This window comes from Carassius auratus, unplaced genomic scaffold (assembly GCF_003368295.1).
Source record: "Carassius auratus strain Wakin unplaced genomic scaffold, ASM336829v1 scaf_tig00002576, whole genome shotgun sequence".
Taxonomy (NCBI): Eukaryota; Metazoa; Chordata; class Actinopteri; order Cypriniformes; family Cyprinidae; genus Carassius; species Carassius auratus.
The window spans coordinates 1,484,035-1,504,001 of record NW_020523459.1 but is presented as its reverse complement, the minus strand read 5'-3'; the positions used below and the strand labels follow the sequence as shown (position 1 = coordinate 1,504,001).

The 19,967-nt window shown below is 39.6% G+C and overlaps 1 protein-coding gene across 1 annotated transcript in view; it reads left to right on the top strand.

Annotated features, from left to right (window-relative positions):
* The first annotated feature begins 5,372 nt into the window (after positions 1-5,372).
* LOC113069909 (metalloprotease TIKI2-like) overlaps positions 5,373-19,967 on the top strand; it is a 52,205-nt gene continuing 37,610 nt past the window's right edge. Inside the window, exons 1-2 of the mRNA XM_026243020.1 lie at positions 5,373-5,688; positions 8,507-9,076. Coding sequence (XP_026098805.1) covers positions 5,578-5,688; positions 8,507-9,076 — 681 coding nt within the window. The 5' untranslated portion in view covers positions 5,373-5,577. The remainder of the gene's footprint in view (positions 5,689-8,506; positions 9,077-19,967) is intronic.

Genomic DNA, 19,967 nt, shown 5'->3' with positions numbered 1-19,967 from the left:
GATTTGCGGTGAAAGTGAATGAACTTCTGCCTGACAATGATGCCCTGGATGTTATTTCCATAATATTATGATTTCTTTTGTTCAAATCCAGACTTCCATGTCGCACTATATTAAACCACCACAATCTTTAACCAGTAGTAATTATGGAGCTCTTTGTACAGTTGCATCATGAATAGATGACTTTACTGAGTCTATTCAGACTGTAACATTGAGAGACCCCAGTAACAGATGAAGCCATAGCAGGGGTCCCCCACAGATCCTCACGCAATTACATATATAATCTCTAATCTAAAACGAAAGGCACTGTTGCATTACGGGAAGCCTTTGTGTGCGAGCTCTTTGATGTGATTGTTCAGTGTCTTCTGAGGTTATGAAATGTGCACATAAATGCTCTTCTTTCCACTCTCTCTTCTACATACATACACTAACAAGCCAGTTAAGCCTTTTCCAATATATAAACAAAGTTAAACAATTCCATCCAGAGTTTCAAATATTCCTTGGAAGCAACAATACTTTCAGATTCGATCTGTAAGAAATTCCATCACAGTCTCACAGAAGGTGAACAACCATCCGTCTGTCGCCTTCCCATCTCATCATCATCTGAATTTCTTCACCAACCCCCACCTCTCACTTTAACTCCTTCTCTCCATCTCTCTACTGATTCATGAGATAGCCTGACAGTCTTTGTCTGGGTGTGAGCACACGCTAGGAAAATGACGCACAACACATGCTTTAAACAGTCGTAAAAGAGTTGTTCTACTTTAAAGGGATAGTTCACCCAAAAAGGAAAATTATGTCATTAATGACTCACCATCATGTTGTTCCAAACCCGTAAGACCTCCGTTCATCTTCGGAACCCAATTTAAGATATTTTAGATTTAGTCCGAGAGCTTTCTGTCCCTCCATTGAAACTGTGTGTACGGTATAATGTCCATATCCAGAAAGGTAAGAAAAACATCTTCAAAGTAGTCCATGTGACATCAGAGGGTCAGTTAGAATTTTTTGAAGCATCGAAAATACATTTTGGTCCAAAAATAGCAAAAACTACGACTTTATTCAGCATTGTCTTCTCTTCCAAGTCTGTTGTGAGCGAGCTCCAAACTCTGCAGAGTAGTAATATCCGGTTTACGTACAAATCAATCTTGAACCAGTTCACCGAATCGAACAGAATCGTTTTAAACAGTTTGCGTCTCCAATACACATTAATCCACAAATTACTTAAGCTGTTAACTTTTTTAATGTGGCTTAAACTCCCTCTGAGTTAAAACAAACCAATATCCCGGAGTAATTCATGTACTCAAACAGTACATTGACTGAACTGCGGTGAAGAGAGAACTGAAGATGAACACCGAGCCGAGCCAGATAACGAACGAACGAACGACTGACTCGTTCTCGAGTCAAGAACCGTTTCTGTCAGACGCGTCCGATTCGTGAACCGAGGAGCTGATGATACTGCGCATGTGTGATTCAGCAAAGCAGACTGACACACAGAGCGTCTGAACCGAACTGATTCTTTTGATGACTGATTCTGAACTGATTCTGTGCTAATGTTACGAGCGCTGGTAAACCGAAAGCTTGAATCAAGGGCAATCATCACCAATGACACCATTACGTCGAGCGCAAAAGAACTGGTGAACCGTTTTCTTCAACTGGTTTATTTAATCGAACTGTCCGAAAGAACCGGTTCGCAGAAAAGAACCAAACTTCCCATCATTGAACGAGTCAATCTTTCGTTCGTTATCCAGCTCTGCTCTGTGTTCATCTTCAGTTCTCTCTTCACAGCAGTTCAGTCAGTGTACTGTTTGAGTAAATGAATTACTTCGGGATATTGGTTTGTTTTAACTCAGAAGGAGTGTCAGCCACATTAAAAACGTTAACAGCTTAAGTCATTTGTGGATTAATGCTTATTAGAGAAGCGAACCATTTCAAACGATTCAGTTCGATTTGGTGAACTGGTTCAAGAAGATCCGGTTACATCGAGTGATTCGTTCGCGAACCGGATATCACTGCAGTGAACTCGCTTACAACAGACTTGGAAGAGAAGACAATACTGAATAAAGTTGTTTTTGCTATTTTTGGACCAAAATGTATTTTCGATGCTTCAACAAATTCTAACTGACCCTCTGATGTCACATGGACTACTTTGATGATGTTTTTCTTACCTTTCTGGACATGGACAGTAGACCGTACACACACTTTCAATGGAAGGAGAGAAAGCTCTCGGACTAAATCTAAAATATCTTAAACTGGGTTCCGAAGATGAACGGAGGTCTTACGGGTTTGGAATGACATGAGGGTGAGTTATTAATGACATAATTTTCCTTTTTGGGTGAACTAACCCTTTAATGTTTTACACTTTGCTGCCAAACCTACACAAATTCTTAATGTTTTGGCAAGAAGATTGTGAAATCTTAAAGCCATTTAAGTGTGCTTTTTATCCACAGGCTGGTTTATTACTAGTTTATTCTACTCACTGCCTCATGTTTCTTTTACTGACCCCTTAATGACACTTGCCATCCCCTTTTGTGAGGACCTCTTTGCCCCCTACTGTCTAAGGAAATCAAGAGAACCATAAACCACAACAATACATTACATCAGTATTTACAACAAAGCTGTATTATTTTGGGTTTAAGGGACAATTTAAAAGTTATTTGAAAGTTACTACTGTCTACAGAGTTGTATCATGTTCAGCTACAGGACAGACAATGTCTGTCTGTCAGGATGAGCAAACATCTGCATGGTTCGAGCTAGGATTTTTTGATTTCCATTTTTTCCCCCTAATCCTCTCACTGGGAACTTTCCCTTTTGTTTGACTTTGTCTTAGGGTACTGACAGCAGCACAATGGATTTAGTTTGAGCTCACAGCCTCTTGTAATGCTATGAATGGGCAATAGAGGGCACCGTTTTAAAGATAAACAAATAAAACTGTCACAGGTATAATGGGCAAAGCAAGTTAGCACAAGCTGAAAAAAGACCTTCATATATAAATGGAGAGATTTTGCCTTGATTCAATCATGAATCATGAGCTCATTCGGGGATAAGCTGTGAAATGTCAAAGCGTCAGTTCTGGGCCTCAGAAACACAAAAACATGCGACTTGAGGAACCTTGAGGTGAAAGACATTACCCGCTCCATCCTAAAAAAGCAGCTTGAGGGCATATGAGAGCGCAGACTGATCTGTCAGCGTGTTTGTTTGGTTGAACGTCTAACCAAAGGTTTCAGTCTAACACTAAGGTGAATGAATGCAAATACGACTGTGATAGTGCAACCATATGTACACCCTTAAAGAAAAAACACAAGTTCTTGGCTTATGCGTCCCTAGGTATTCATTATAGAAACAACCAGAACAGTAACTTTCAACTGTTTTGTTTCCACTATCCTAGTGCACAATGTGTGTGTGTGTGTGTGTAGGAATTTTCCGTAACAAACTTTGCGCACTCACCAGCCAAGAATGTGAAAATCACCCTCAGACCTCGAAATCTTGCAGGGCGCGTTTTCAACTATATACATCTGCAGGTGGCCACAGGTGAAACAGAAGACAAGTACGAAGGGAAAAGCCCTCAATAACAGATCACACACATGAGAGAAGGCAGATGGGATTTCCGTGAGAGTAACAATCAAATAAACCTGCTATATGGCACATATGGTCAACGAGCCGTAGAATAACAATTACATGGGATTATCTGTCATTCGAACTGAAAAATGATTCTCTCTGAATCTCTTACTGCAACTACAGCACGCAGGGGAAACTGCGAAGAAGAGCTAGAGCAGTTCATTACACTGGAATCAATCATTTAATCATTCAGCAACACTTGTGATTGAAACGTGCTGCTTTAAAACTTACTGATAGTGCACATCATCAAGACCTGGTTGAGCAGCCTCCGCATAAACAAATAGAAGGCTGTAATCAGTGTGGTGTAATCACTGAGCCGACAGAAAATATACAGTAGGTCAGAGCAAGTATGCCCATGTTGGAGCCCCATAAGGACCTGTGGAGAGTCTGGAGAATGAGACTTGATGGAGACACAAAGGGGCTCTTGTGTTGACCCTTTTTGCTGTCACCAGTGGAGCTCTAGCACTCGTTTTGAAGGATAGCCCAATGATTAATTGCCCACTACTTGACACTGTCACTCTGCCGTCCACTCGGACAATAACATGGGTCACGGCACCAGAGCTAGGCACTGAGGAAAAAAAACGACAACTGGCTTTCACCACAGCCATTCATCCTCCAGTGGTTCTGGCCGAAATTACACATGCTTCACAAGACTTGGAATGTAAAAACAAACTTCAAATATATTTTTGCAGGCATTACTTCAATGTTTAGATTCATTTATCATAGCTATCCTTGCGATCCATAACATGTCAATGTAAAAATAATTAAAGCCAATGGCCATGATGCACTACTGTCAAATAGACGGTGACAGTGTTAAATTGAGGGTAAATGGTACAAAGTGGCAGAAATGAAACATTTAAATATTAAAAGACCCCAATGTCATGCCTTCTATACAGAATGTCACATTTAAAAAAAACAACAACAAACAAATTCATGCAGAAAGCATCAGTTTGTGCTATATCTGACAGGAATTAAAGGAAAAATGTTATCTTGTAGAAACTGCTTTTCACTGCCGGTTTATTTTGACTCCCTAAAATAGATGTCAAATGTTTTTAGTTTAATTAGAAGAATAAATAGTTATAACTGGAAGTCACCTTTATATTAGTGATTACTTATTAGCTTTTATGAATAAAATGTAGGCCTACATGCAGTTTTACTGTAAAATATAAAAAAAGTTTATGGAACTAAAGTATGAATTAAAATATATTTTACAGTTAAAAACTATGTTTAACAAGATAATACATGCACATGTACAGTAAGAAAAAAAAGTTATAATTTAGAAGAAACATAGTAAAAAGACATTTCCAGAAGTCCCTGCACATCACATTCTATTTATTAAAATATTTATATTTCTTGTCTTGTATATGTATATTTATACATTGTCTTGTCATGTATATTAGAGTGTGTATGTTACACTTTTTGTTGTTTAGCAACGCAATATTGCAATGCTTTACTTTTAAAAGTAACTTCCCCCAACACTGTAAGTAGGCTAGATTTTTTGTGACAAAGTAGTATAGCTCCTGCATTAACATTATAGAAAACTGTTAAATGGTACGGAGCTTCTAAATAGTTTTACAGAAAATGTTAAACACTCGTCCTCCGAAAGAACCTGCTCTCCTTCGTCTTAACAAGCAGAGGGGGGAACATTCAAGGCGTTCCACGTTCTCTGCGCAGTTAAACTGGAAACTTGAGGGGTGCAGCGTAGAGTTTGTGCTCTCCACAGCTGGGCAGCTAGAGAGAGAGAGAGAGAGAGAGAGAGAGGGAGAGAAGGAGAGAGAGAGAGAGGGGGGAGACAAGGCGAATCCCTGTGAAATCTGGGGCAGGAGAATGGCGGAGGGGCAGAATGCTTGCCTTTCGAGAGGGCAAAACATTTTATTTGTGCTGTGAAACTAGGAGACAATAGTAAACAACAGAGGTAACGGGACAGGGGGAAGCGTGAGGTGTCCTGTGCCCTCTCATCTCGAAATGAACTGTCACTCGGGACTACGATGGTTGGTAGCTTTATGCGCTTTCTTTCAAGTGGGCTCACCGTGGGACACGCACCAGAGCACGCGGAAATGTGACAAGCCCGTATCGGTGAGTTTATCTATTGCGCATGAAGTTGCTTCGCGCGCACTGCACTCACCTTTGCAGAACCTATTAAATGGCGTGTCATTAAGATCTATTCTGCATGACATTATTATAGGAGAATGGTTCGCTGTTTGATCTTCTCCGCTGGTGATGTGGGCTATATTAAACAGGTGCTTTTATTACCAACAACTGAAATAATTCAATTTAAAGACTGTGAGTCGAAATTATTAGAATGGTTGTAATGTTTGATAACATTTAGTTTGGTTTAAATTTAACTTGGAAACTTTTTAGTTGATGGAAATAGGTTAAAAACAGATCAACTCATTTTATCTGTACTATCTTTTTCTCAGACTTCAATTTCTTTTAAACAACTGCACTAGGCCACTAAAATAGCTACGTGTGCATTTTACAACAAATCAAAACATTAAACTGCTATTTTAACATAAAACATTAATTAGTTCTGCTGTGAGGTTCGTGTCTCATTTAATTATTCTGCATTATATTGTTCCTCTTCATATCATTAACAGATAGCCTTAAAATAAAAGTTATAATGTACATTTGGATAAACATTAGACATTTTTAAAGTGAAATTATAATTGCTACAAAAACAAATATTTTAAGATAATTATTATATTTGTTGCATTTCGGTTATCAAATGAGCCATAACGGAATATCTATTTTAAAACAATAATTATTTAGTGGAGTCCAGCCAGCCGCGTGTCACTTCTTGTCATGTAATCGTAGAAATCTGGGCCAGAAAAATGACCTTTTGTGCCAAGTGAAATACTGCTAAAATCTTGCCAGTGCAGTGCCAGTTTACGTGTCAAAGGAAAAAGAGGGAAGCCCCACGGGTGAATTGACTTCAAATGCATTTATATGGGGGAAAAAAAATCACTGACCCCCATAAACAGATCAAATTTCACTGAGACGAGAACTGTTAAAGTAGTTATGGAGCATATTTACTTCGTTATGATTTGGCGAGTTGCGCGAGGCTGCTTAACGCAATTAATGTTTCGCTTTCATTTGAGCCTCACAGAGCATGGATGAGAGAATTCATCATCGGTCGAGGAGGAAATCATAAGGATGGATACATTATATTCCATCAAACATATTTAATATCGACTATCCCAAGTTTTAAAAGAGAGTGCTGATTCTTCACTCATTCCATACAGCGTTTGTGTATTTATAGGCGTGCAAACCGAAAATTAATGCATTATGCACGCAAACGTTCTTCCAAACTTTCTATTTGTTTTGACAAGTAATGTTTATCTTTTCCTGTAGATTTATATCATTAATGGTCCCATTGTCCAGGACATGACCTGTGCATTCTTAATGTAATTCATAATGCGCGAGTACTGCGAGGCCTGGTTTTGGTTAAGAATTTACTCCATAAAACAGAGCAGAGGGTTTGTGAATGTGACCTGCTCATTCAGAAGATATTACTTTAGTATATAAGCTTCTCTCCAGTAAAGCTGGTCAGTGTTCGAGACACGTCCACAGGTGTCCAAATACAATATGAATACATGAGCAGTCGCGAACAAAAGTGGCCATTTCAGACGTAAAGACCCCCCCCCCCAAAAAAAAATAAAAAAAATAATAATGAATAACTGCAGTATATGGAGGCACATTAAAATCACTGAAAAATAAGAATGTTGGATTAAAAAATAAAATAATAATAATAAAATTAAAAGATAGTATTAAGACGTGCTAAGTTCTTAGAAATGCAATCTAATCTTTGTATTATATGTTGGTTTTTAATACATTCTTGAAACACATACCATTTATATATATATTATTATTATTTTTTTTATTTTTTATTTTTTTATTGTATGAGCTTAAAATGTCACATGGTGTAACCGTCAAGTAAAAACCCTTTATGTACTCCTTATTTTCAAAATTGTTATTTTCAGAAAGTTTTCAAATGTAGGTAATTCTATAAACAAATATATACAAATGTATATACACATCATGAAATGGCATCCTATCTATTTTTTTCACATGACAGAAAAATTATGTTCTGCAACTTACACCCTGACAAAAATATTAAAATGACATAAATTCAAAAATAATCATAGAAGAGTTGTAACCAAGTCATTTATGTATGAATAGCATTTCTTAATGTGAGCAAGCATAAGATATCTTGGAGGGGGGGGGGGGGGGTATACAATCATAGTCGAACATCACTTGCAATGCTGTTCTCATTAACATCAACTCTGACTCGTGGTTAATAAACTCTAAACTGCTCTTTCCTGATCTGAGGTGGTTGAACGATTCATTAAATTTAAAGGTTCATCGTTTAAGCGTGAGTTGTTCATTGAAAGTTACATTTTACAAGGACACAGCTATTGACAGCCTCAGCAACTAGTAAATACTTGAAAGTTTCAGAGGGTGCAGAATAGCAGAGGTTTGCAGCGCTGCAGAGTGTAAAGGCCCTTTTTACGAGGAGAGGCACACTGTAAACTAAGAACCCCAGTTAAACATTTCCACCACAGATTTAATACGCCAGCTCTATCAGTGCACTGGCATGAACCGAGTCCTCTGTGACACAGCTACTATATGGTGTTTTTCCCCCCTCAATTTGACTTTAATCAAGGAAAAGGTTAATGCATATGAATGTCTGTAACCCTGTGGAGGTACTTAATCAGTCTGATTTATATTGATCTATGCTGTTTAAAACATAGATTATGTTATTATTTATGATAATTAAATATACAGGCTAATCTTTGAGCGTTATTATTTGAGTTAGAATATATTTCTTTCAGTGTAATGTTTTGCTACTGAGCCTTTGAGCCTAAAATCTCTTCTTCCTTTTCTCCTCATCAAGCAAAAAGACATGAACTCCTTTCTGTGGACGGTGAAACGGCCTCCCCCTTTCCCTCTGTCCTATCTGTTTGGGACAATCCACGTCCCGTACACTCGAGTCTGGGACTACATCCCTGAGAGCTCAAAACGGGCCTTCAAGACCAGCACCAATGTTTTCTTTGAACTGGATCTCACAGATCCTCTAACCATCTCAAAACTCACTAGCTGCCAGCTTCTGCCCAATGGAGAAAACCTCCAGACGTTACTGCCACGTGATCTCTACCGCCGACTCAAACGCCACCTGGACTATGTCAAACACATGATGCCCTTCTGGATGACAGCAGACCAGCGTGGCCAAGGGCTTTATGCAGACTACCTCTTCAATGCCATTGCAGGGAACTGGGAACGCAAGAGGCCCGTATGGGTGATGCTGATGGTGAACTCGCTGACGGAAGCAGATGTGCGGTCGCGAGGAACTCCGGTACTCGACCTGTTCTTGGCACAGGAAGCTGAGCACCTCGGAAAGCAGACAGGTGCTGTGGAGAGGGTGGAGGAACAGTGCCATCCCCTGAATGGACTGAACTTCTCACAGGTCAGTGAGTAGGCAAGCAGACAGAGAGGCCTGTGTGTGTGTGTTTTGGCAAGGGTGCATGGGAGATCCGGTGGTAAAAAAAAGGTGCTGTAATGGATTAAGTGATTATGAATATCCACAGACAAACCAGAGAAGAGAGGAAATGAGATAAAAGTCTGGAGTTAAGTCAGAGGGGGAAGGAGAGCAGCTAGTAGTTTGATAGACTGGTGTGGAAATCAATGCTGAATTAAATTGATGAGGTATAGAGGGAGAAAAGAGAATGACTGTCTGCCTGTGGGGTCACGCTGTCATCTGACACATCTTGATTATCCTATTGCTGCCTGTCGAATGTAACATTAGAGTGAAAGATGGACAAACTAACCTAATTGCTTGATGATATGCAGGTGGAGGGTATCCAGCTTTTATTTCTTCACTGAAAAAGGAGTGGGTCACAGAAATGTATAGAGCGGAGGAGTTATATTAAACATGCAGAGTGTTTTTGTTCCTTGCGTGTCTCACACACTCACACAAACACACACGCATACACACACACACACACACACACACTATACCCTATTTATATAGAATTTATGTCATATATGTACATTTAAAAAATATTAATTTATTTATATATATATTTTATCTATAAAGAAAAATTATATATATATCAAAAATATACATATATATATATATACACACAAACACACACACACACATCATACTTTACATCAAAAACGGTAAAAAAAAGCTTCTTCTTTTTTTTTAATCCAAAATATTATTGATATTTGGCATTCACTGCAGTCCAAAAAGACGTCAACACAACATTAATACACTGCTTACCACCACAAAACCTGCATTGGTGGCAGCAACACAGACATGAACATTGACCCTGCAATTGAATCTGTGAGCAGGGGCCCCTGTGTGACAGGCAACAGGGCTCCTGTGCTAATTTAATAGGGTACGGTGCAACATAGCCTCTCCACTTTCATCAGCACCTCCTAAATATGCTGTCAAAAAAGAACATGCCTGCAGGGCCCACCAGCCAGCGCAGCTCCTGTAAGGAATCGTGGGAAATGAGGATCTAGCACAGGGTGACAGCTCTCTCGTCTTTAATCTGAGAGAGGTCAAAATACCACTCTCATTCCCAGGCTGACAAAGTTAAAATATCTTTTTTTCTTATTTTTTCTTTATTTTTATGTAGCAGCAAAATAATGTTTTCAGAAAGAATAGGTTTTAGATAGAATTACAGTTTGGATATTTATTGCATTAGTTATTTCTTTGACTGAATTATGTTCATACACTAAATGTCACTAGAATGGGCAGAACAGATGGAGTTAGGCACTGCAATATGAACTTTTACAAAGTGCTCTTAATAATTCTAGAAGTCTCTGCTTTAGATTCTGGTGAAGGCTCAGCCAGCGATCCATTTTAATCACAGGGCTAATCAGCAAGCTTTTGAAAATCTGAATTTCATACAGCTTTCCATCCAAAAATAGTCCCAAAAGAAGTAAAGAGCATGAAATGAAGATGACAGAATCTGAGGGATAATTTAAGCGCCTTGCTCGCCTGGAACGCTCAATCAGGAGTTAGGTCAGACAGCACGATCATGCATGGAGGCAAGAAAGAAGGGGTTGGATGATGTGTAGGCTGTGGTGTCGCTGCGAGGCTTAATCTGAAACATGAGCCATGGGATTGTGGGAGATCAGAGTTGGGAAAGCTTCCAAATGCCGCTAGCCGGCGTATTAATCGTTCCCAATAAAAGTAACTGCCTGCGATATCCTCAAACTTGCAGTGCTCTCTTTCTCTGGGTTTCGCGGCATGAGTCATCAGGTGTTGCTGGCATCTCCACACCAGGATTTGTGTAAACCTCCCTGGCCTTTACCTTGGGTTGAAGCAGTTAGCCTGAACTTTTCCTCCCTGTTCAGTGGGAAACCACGCCAAGAGCTCAGGAAGTGCTTTGAGCTCAGAAGGTGCTACAGAAAGGCAGGTCCCCATCCCATTGCTGATTTGGTTCCTTGGAGGATAATGGGGTGTGATGCCTGGAGGATAGAGTGGTTAGCCTGGCCCGGCACAGATCCACGTCTGGCTCTTGGATGGAGTGCATAGGAAAGTTGAAGAGCATTGGGGAGGGTTTGGCTTGCTCTTGAAGCAGGAGTGGTGAGTTTCAAAGGCCAGATGGAGCACATGGTTCATCTCCAGCTCTGCAAATGTGGAATATCATAGACAGCTAGGTATGATAGGAAGCAACACATGCTTGCTTAAAGCTTAAAGCATGCAGAATACACCAAGCAGCACCGGGTGTCTATAGGGATGAAGGGCAAGCTCCCATAATGCATCAGTGGACTGAATGCCTCATGCCTATGCTAAAGCAATGTACATATGTGCTTATTTATCTTGGGGTCATGTTGTAGCTAGCATTTGAACATTCAGGGAGGAGACAAAAATGTAGAAGAACATCATATATATACACCAGGTCAAAGGTCACGATGTAGACAATTTCATGGATACTAGAATCTCTGTGATACTGGCTAACATAGAAGGTGTCACAAGGCTATTTTAGGCCCTGTGTAGGCAGTGAAAACCCCACTGCAAACTTAAACTCAGACTAACAGAATAAAGTTGTTGGAACTCACACTTTAGCAGAAGCCACATCTGTTTTCAACTGTGAAGAAGTGCTGAAGTGTTGATGGACCATGGAGGGATAGAGTCTGTTAAAATGGGATTAACAGAAATGTATAGGTCAAATACAACAGAAATATTTGTACACTCACTGTGAAGTTGCCATGAGCTTTTCGCCATATTATTATACAGCAATTAGTTCTATTTCACTAATTTGTTTGTATCACTTCGCTTCTCTGTGTTTGCTGCAGAGAATTCACATTGTATTGACTACAGTCTTTTTGTTGGCAGAGAAAGAATAAACCATTCTGTATAGCCAGTCATATTGTGAATGAAATTTCAGTTTCCTTATATAACTTGTTCTTGTTCATATATTTGGGGTCAGTAAGATCTTTTATTATAATTATTATATAACACTTTTATTGAGCAAGGACATTGATTAAAAGTGACAGTAAAGACATATACACGTAACGTAATACATTATTTTTTTTAACCGTCTAATCAAACAATCCTGAAAAAAAAAAAATATATATAAAATATTAATATTATTATTTGAGCACCAAATCAGCATATTACAATGATTTCTGAAGGATCATGTGGTACTGAAGACTGGAGTAATGTTGCTGTAAACTCAGCTTTGCCATCGCAGAAATAAATTACATTTATTCCTATATGAAAATATATTCAAGAATTGTTTTTTTTAAATTGTCATATTTCACAATAATATTTTTTTTTCCAGCATTAAATACTTATTTCAGACTAGCAACAGAACATCACAAGCAAACAGCTGAATCACAGTGTAGTTGCACTTTTGCCTGCTTATTACTTAATCAGATATGTTATTAGGAATGATGGAAAAAGTATGGAAAATTTCCATCACACATTTAGCAAATGTCTCAACTGGCTTGTGTTCAAAACAGTTTATCATCAGTATTCTGCTACAAATATTTACTCAGCACTCCATGCTGTAACCATCTGATGGACCTCAGATAAATAATGCATATTTAAATGATAGAATTAAGGAGAATCTGACTTTTTTAAAGAACTGAGCGCTATGATCCGCTGACATGTGCAACAGTGTGATGGATAAAGCAGCCACCTCTCTGCTCTTGCTGGATAACCTCCTGGCCCAAAATATTCTCCTGAGTCTCCAGTGTTTTCTTACTCTAGTCCACTTTGTGGAGGCTCTTTGCACACCCCTGTGACATACTACCTGCAGAATGGAATATCGGTGTCAGCATACCATGGAATTAGAATCTCAGAATGTGGGAATGAGAATACATGAGCTTCAGTCTGATGGAAGCAAAGAGGTTATCATCAAATTCTTTTCTCATTGTTTCAAGATGGTACTGTAGCTTGGTTGTTTTTACACATGGCTGACTGGATGATTTTTTTAAGCATGTCTTTAAATATTACCCAAGATTATGGCACTGTCTATATCATAAATGCTTCTGACTCTTGGTTTTTTATCAACAACTTCATTTTCTTAATTACCTATCATGCTTTTAATTTTAAAGGAATGCAACTTCCATTTGGAGGATGTCCACTAGGGGACTTAACCCTTCAATGATATCAAGAACAAATGTGCGTAAAATCGGCACTGGAGCCAATTCAGGCATTCTAAGGGGCTTGTGAGCATACATGCGGCAGTCAAACTGCTGGCTTAATTACTTAATTGGCCTTTTTAATGACTAAATTGCCCCCTGCTATCCAGAACCACTTAGAAAATTATGTATTGGCCTGAATAAGAGGCTTGCTCTGGAATTCACTGAAGTGGAAAAGCCAAGCCTCGGATACCTTGAATGTTTACTTTCATCAAAATGGGAGGTAGTTACCTAGATCAAAGTGCCATCTTAACCAGAGCATGGCACACACACAGCGAGGAAGGAGGGTGTGCCCTTCCTCACAAAGGAAATGTTCCATGCAGTCCACACTGACGTTTCTGCCCGACAAACATCATGTTCTGTGACTTTTACAGCTTTCTGTCAAGTTTAAAATAGAAGTATAGGAGTAAAGGGGAATCAAAAGTGATCATGGGCAATCGCGTTCCCCCCTGGAATAAAATCGTGGAGGGGTCCTAAGTCAATATGCTGTTCATGCTTGCTCTCTAAAAACTGGGTGTTTATTTGGACCAGCTGGCTCCACTGAACACTACCTGTAAGTATTAATACTATTTTTTTTCTATCAATCTATGGAAAAATGGCAATGGGTGTATCGTTTTCGACATGCACCATGCATGGTAGACCAATCACAACAGACTGGGTCATCTGACCAATCAGAGCAGAGTACGGGTAGGCTCATGGAAATTAGGTGTTTAGAGAGACTGAACCTTAGAACTGCTTCAAACGAATCGTTTGAGGAAAATTATATTAAATGCATATTTTGAGGAACAAAAATGTTTATTTGACCATGCATGCATGTAAACCTGTAGTAGGAGACTCCCAAAACATTATTAGGAACCTTAAAAATGGCCTGATAGGGGCACAGTAAAAAACAGATGAACATGCTCCTCTTGATATGTAATTTAAAGAACCATATAAATGTCTTATCATACAGAAATTGAGGCTGGGTTTGAGCATGCAAGTTGCTGTTAACAGTGAGTGGTCCCTGGTGCTTCTTATTGTTAGTGATTCATGAAATATCTCAATGACTGAATGAAGGGCCTGTCTTGCTAAGTCTGTCGTGCTACAGTATTCCAGCCCTAATGAATTCTACACATTGGCAGATAGATTGTGCTTAAGCAGCAGGGCTATGAGTTCCCAGCAGCTGGGAATGCAAGAGACAGAGTGCTATTCCACATAGCTGTGATCCCCCTTCTTCACTGCATTCCTTCTTTGAGAATGGAACAGTGATTAAATCTTTGCTTTAATGACCTCACGTCATGTGAGAGGTCGCCCACCAGCTCTCTTTCCTATCAGTGAAAACAAGGTCTATTTTACAGAAATAAAACACACATACACACAAATACAAGCAATGGGTGTAACAGAGTTACATCAGAAGCAAACTGCAAACACTCTTCAAACAGTCAACAGATAATGAGGTTTTGAGAGTGTTCCCTCTTCATAGGAAAGATTCTGAGGTGACTGACCACAAACATGGCACCCTTTCAGAAATATGAGGAGACTTTCCAGTTTTGCGTTTGTTATTGGAACAAAGAACAGAGATTTAGAGACTGAAATATATTTGTCACACACACACACACACACACACACACACTACTTGTGTGGTCAACTTAATCACTTTTGAAAAAGCAAGAACTGCAAGATGCTGACTTTATATGAGAAACTGAATATTCAATGCAATTCAGTTCAAATTTATTTGTATAGCGCTTTTTACGATTCAAATCATTGCAAAGCAACTTTACAGAAAACCAAGTTTCTATAATAATTAGTACTAGCTTATCAGTGATCACTGTCAGTTTATGTGCATATGACAGAAATTTCTGAAAAATTAATACGTAGTTAAGACGTAGTCAACCAGATGATGAACACTATTAACAGCAATTATGATATGATGCAATCACACTAGTAGCAATATTTGGAAGTTTTGTATGTTGTTTCTGAGTTAGCATCATCTGAGGTCATCTGATGGGTTTGCATCAGAAAGGAAAATGATTGTGATTAATGTATATAGAAATCTTTCTTGAGCACAAAATCAGCATATTAAGAGGTTGATGATTTCTGAAGTGACATGGCTGTTGAAAATTCAGTGTTGCAAGCATAGAAATAAATTACATTGTAAATTATATTACAATAGAATTGAAATAAATTGTCACAATATTTCACAATATTACTGTTTTTACTGTATTTATAACCTACCTAACTGACTGGCATAAAAATATTTTAAAAGATACTTACATACCCTTCCCAAAACTTTTAAATGGTAGTGTGTGTGCGTGTATGTATGTATGTCTATATAGCAAATATCAATATTTATTTTACTAATTTAACTTAGGCTAAATGGGTAAGGAAAGCAATGTGCTAATAATATATCTTAACACATTTCTACCTCTTTCAATCAAATCTCAGTGGATAAAATCAAGTCTCACTTTATAGTTCTTACTTATATACTTATTCCACATTGAATATTCAGTCTCAGAAATCTGTACCATTACAGAAATTAAACGTATTGCGAACATTGTTTCCTGATAATCCAGAGACCCTCAGTTCTAGGTTAGAGTAGATCCAAGGGTCTTTTTCTGCTTCTTATCAGGTCCACAGCACACATGGGCAGCCTCTCGGTGACCTCTGCTCTAATACGTTCCATACTCTCCATAAACACTCCTCTGGATTCTGCCTGCACATGTCCACACAAACCCCGCGAGACGACTAAAGATGGGATATGGCTACTTTTGTGACCCCTGGACAAGCATGCAGAGTAAGAATCACTGCCCTAATCACAACATTCATGATCCTAATGGACAGCTTTGCGCTATAAAGCTTCAGCAAGGCTGTTATTGTTTGAACAGATGCTGCCGGCCACTGATTAAAACACGCCTCTCTTCTACCTCCGCCTCAGACAAAGTTTTCATAGCTCGCCCCCGCCAGGTTCGGACTGATGTTAAGAACGCCTGCTGGATTGCTTGAAATGCTGCTCCTCTCATAAAGTTTTAACTGGCGTGCACATAAATCCTCTGAATCCCTGTCAACCTTTTCCCTCCACTTTGTCACTGTAACCTCTTTGGTCTCGGAGTCCTGATCATCAGCGCCTGAGGGATAAAGACAGGCTTCAGTGATATTAACAAGGTCTCATATTCAGTTGCACAGTCATTGCCATTCTGCTTTCTCGAGCAAGGCATCATGGGAAAGATTGTCCATCCCTCCATCCATTTTTTTATGAGATTCAGTCCCACTTCATCAATAAATAAGTGATGTAAAACAGTGCTCACTGTTCATGGTTGTTAGAGAGTGGATTATATAGCTACATGTGGATCCAAGTACTTCTACAATACTTGTTTATGCTATTTGGAGGCCTTTTTTCCCCGGTCCGTCTAAAACGACAGCAGATAGGTCCAGATTAGCACACTATTAAATTTCTGCATTATGCCAATACTGGTTTAGTGCCAGTGACATCACGAGGGAGACGGTGACACATATCCATCACTAACAGTTCATCACCCAGTCTTGGATTATCCTCACTCCTTTATTATTAAATATTCTTAACCCATCTCTGCTCTCTCACAACCCTTCACAGCCTTCATTTAGTGCTCATAATGCTCTTTACAAAGTATAAAAATGAGAGTTCACCAAAAAAGAAAATTATGTCTTCACTTACTTTATTTTTTATTAGTTTGGCCCTCAAACCTTTCCAGTTTCATTGTGTGGACAAAAAGTAGTTTTGACATATTGCTAAAAATCTTGGATGACAGTCATATGGGTTTAGAATGGCATGAGTGTAAAGAAATGGTACAAGAATTTTCATTTTTGGGTGAGCTATATCCTTAAGTCCTTGCTGAAAGATTTTTAGTTCTGTCTTTGGTTGACACATTTTATTTGCTTACATTCCTTCAACTGCACAAAACTGTCCAACCTTCAGGCTGTCCTTAAGTAAAATACTTCTATTGTATTTATAATCTTTTTTTTCCTTTTTTTTTTCAGAAACAAAATAATGTGGATTCACCCTACAAAGATTCTAGTTAACCATTAAATATTGCATTAAGTCAGTTGTGGAGTTTTGACATGGTGTTTGTCTGCTATTCCGGTTGTCTCCTGGTTGAACTCAACATGCTTTGTCCCTATCAAATAAATAACAAATAAATAAACCCTCCTAACATTTGGATGTTCTTGTTTAACATCCATGAAACTGACTGATTGAAAGAATAGATCTTTTGCCCTTTTTCCTATTTGTAACTAAGAAAAGAGATGTTTTGGCGTATCGTTCCTCTCATCTTCCCTGTTTTTCCTCCACCTCAGATCTCGCTCAATTTCACCTGCCATTTAATGTTCTGATTCCTGTTCTCCACCTCTCTCCTTTCTCAGCTTTCCCTCTGCACCCACTGGAACAGCTTATATGTAATATCAAACACATGGCAACGTTTATAGAAGGCAAATGAGTTGAGAAATCAAATTTGCTTAACGATTCCAGCTTTGGCTTCTCAGGAACCGTTACCATGGGAAATGATGATGGGCAACTGAAATTACACCCACCAAAAGAGAGAGAAAACAAGCGAGAGAAATCTCAGCTTTTCTGGTTCAAAAGTAGGAGAGGGCACACGTCTGTATGTTTTTTTTTTTTTAGGCCTGATGTTCTCCGTAACTGTAACAAAACCTGAGCTGAACAAACAAGTGTTGTTATTCTTAACTAAAACGTAAAGAAAAAAAAAAGTACATATAAGAAATGTTGCCTTGGCAAATGACTCAAGTAAGTTTAAACTGATGTACTAAAATTAATACATTAAAAAGTAAACTGCAATAAAAATGAAATCTTTATTTTTCATTATTTTTATTTTTCAACTTTCATTGATATATATATATATTTGCGTGTGCATATATAATATAAACAAAAATAATGAACAAAAACTGACATTTTAAAAATTTAATAAAAATCTGTATTTAAAAAAAAACATACATAAAAATACTAAAACAGGACTAAAGTACAGATCAGTGAGCAGCTGAAAGAAAAAAAGAAAGAAAGAAAACTCGGTAAGAGCCTCAGAGAAAAAGCATAGAATGAAGACATTTTATAAATACAGTTTAATTGTGTTTACATATTTTAAATGGGCATTTCAGGCAACTTCAGTAATGAATTGTCACACACCTGGACTCATTTAGCTTGTTTTCGCCCGTGACCCAGTTTCTGTCTTCCGTGTTTAGTTTGATTAGTTCCCAGGTGTCTATTATCTTCCTCATGTGTTCCATGTCCCTGTTAATTTAATGATTCCATCCACCTGTGTTTCCCCAATTATCTGTTGTACATAAGCCTTGTCCCTTCAGTTCTGTTGGGTCGGGTCTTCTCACTTGTGCTCACTTGTCCTCACTTGTGACCATTACCATTTGCTACTTACGTGTGTCTACCTCTGTGCTCCATGTTGGATATCCCCTGTGTTGGATATATTAAAAACCTTATTCCGTTTATCCTCGACTCCGTATTCCTTCAGGCAGCGTAAAACCGTGACAGAAGACCCGACCACAAAAGAGAAAGTAGAAAACTGCGTCTTTCCCTCCGTTTTGCTTTCGTTTTTTCTCAGTCTTTTTGTTTTGTAGTGTTTCTATGGATCCCCTCTATCGTCCCGAATTCCTCATCCTTCTGCTGAAGCAGGAAGGACGTTCTCTCGAGGACCATACCAGACAGTTTATTCTATTAGCTAATGCCACCAGCTACCCGGACAGCGCGCTCTGCACCTTCTACAACACCAGCCTGAACTCCAAATGCAGAGCGTTGTCGTCCGAAGATGGTCCTCGAGAGGATTTCGCCGCATTCGTGGAGTGGACTCTGGCGAGAAATGGCTCATCTCTCACCATCTGCCCCATAGAGGACCTCGCCAGCCCCACTCCCGACCCAGAGACCAGCCAGCCACCATCACGCCGCACGGAGCCAGAGCCCACCGCAGCCGCAGAGTCCGAGCCATCCACTGACAGGGAGCCGGATCTCGAGAGCGCGACTGACCAGGTGTGTGAGCCGGCAACACTGTGCATCGTGGGAGTCCTCGTGGAGATCGAGGGCGTGGAGGAAAGCCCTGCCCACACTCCTGCGACTGAGGGTGAGCTATATGCAGTCTCTGAAAGTCATATGGAGCAAGTTCTGGATCTGATGGACTGGTCTACGGAGGTAATCCCTAATTTTCCTGTTTCCCCGCTGGTTCCGTCCAGCCCTGATTCCCCTGTAAACCCTCTCAGTCTCCCACTCCTACCTCCTCCAGTCATTTCCTCTGCTCCATTTCCGCTGGTTCCGCCCAGCCCTGAGTTTTCTGTTTCTCCGCTGGTTACGCCCAGCCCTGAGTTTTCTGTTTCTCCGCTGGTTACGCCCAGCCCTGAGTTTTCTGTTTCTCCGCTGGTTACGCCCAGCCCTGAGTTTTCTGTTTCTCCGCTGGTTACGCCCAGCCCTGAGTTTTCTGTTTCTCCGCTGGTTCCGCCCAGCCCTGAGTTTTCTGTTTCTCCGCTGGTTCCGCCCAGCCCTGAGTTTTCTGTTTCTCCGCTGGTTCCGCCCAGCCCTGAGTTTTCTGTTTCTCCGCTGGTTCCGCCCAGCCCTGAGTTTTCTGTTTCTCCGCTGGTTCCGCCCAGCCCTGAGTTTTCTGTTTCTCCGCTGGCTCCGCCCAGCTCTGAATCTTCTGTTTCTCCGCTGGTTCCGCCCAGCT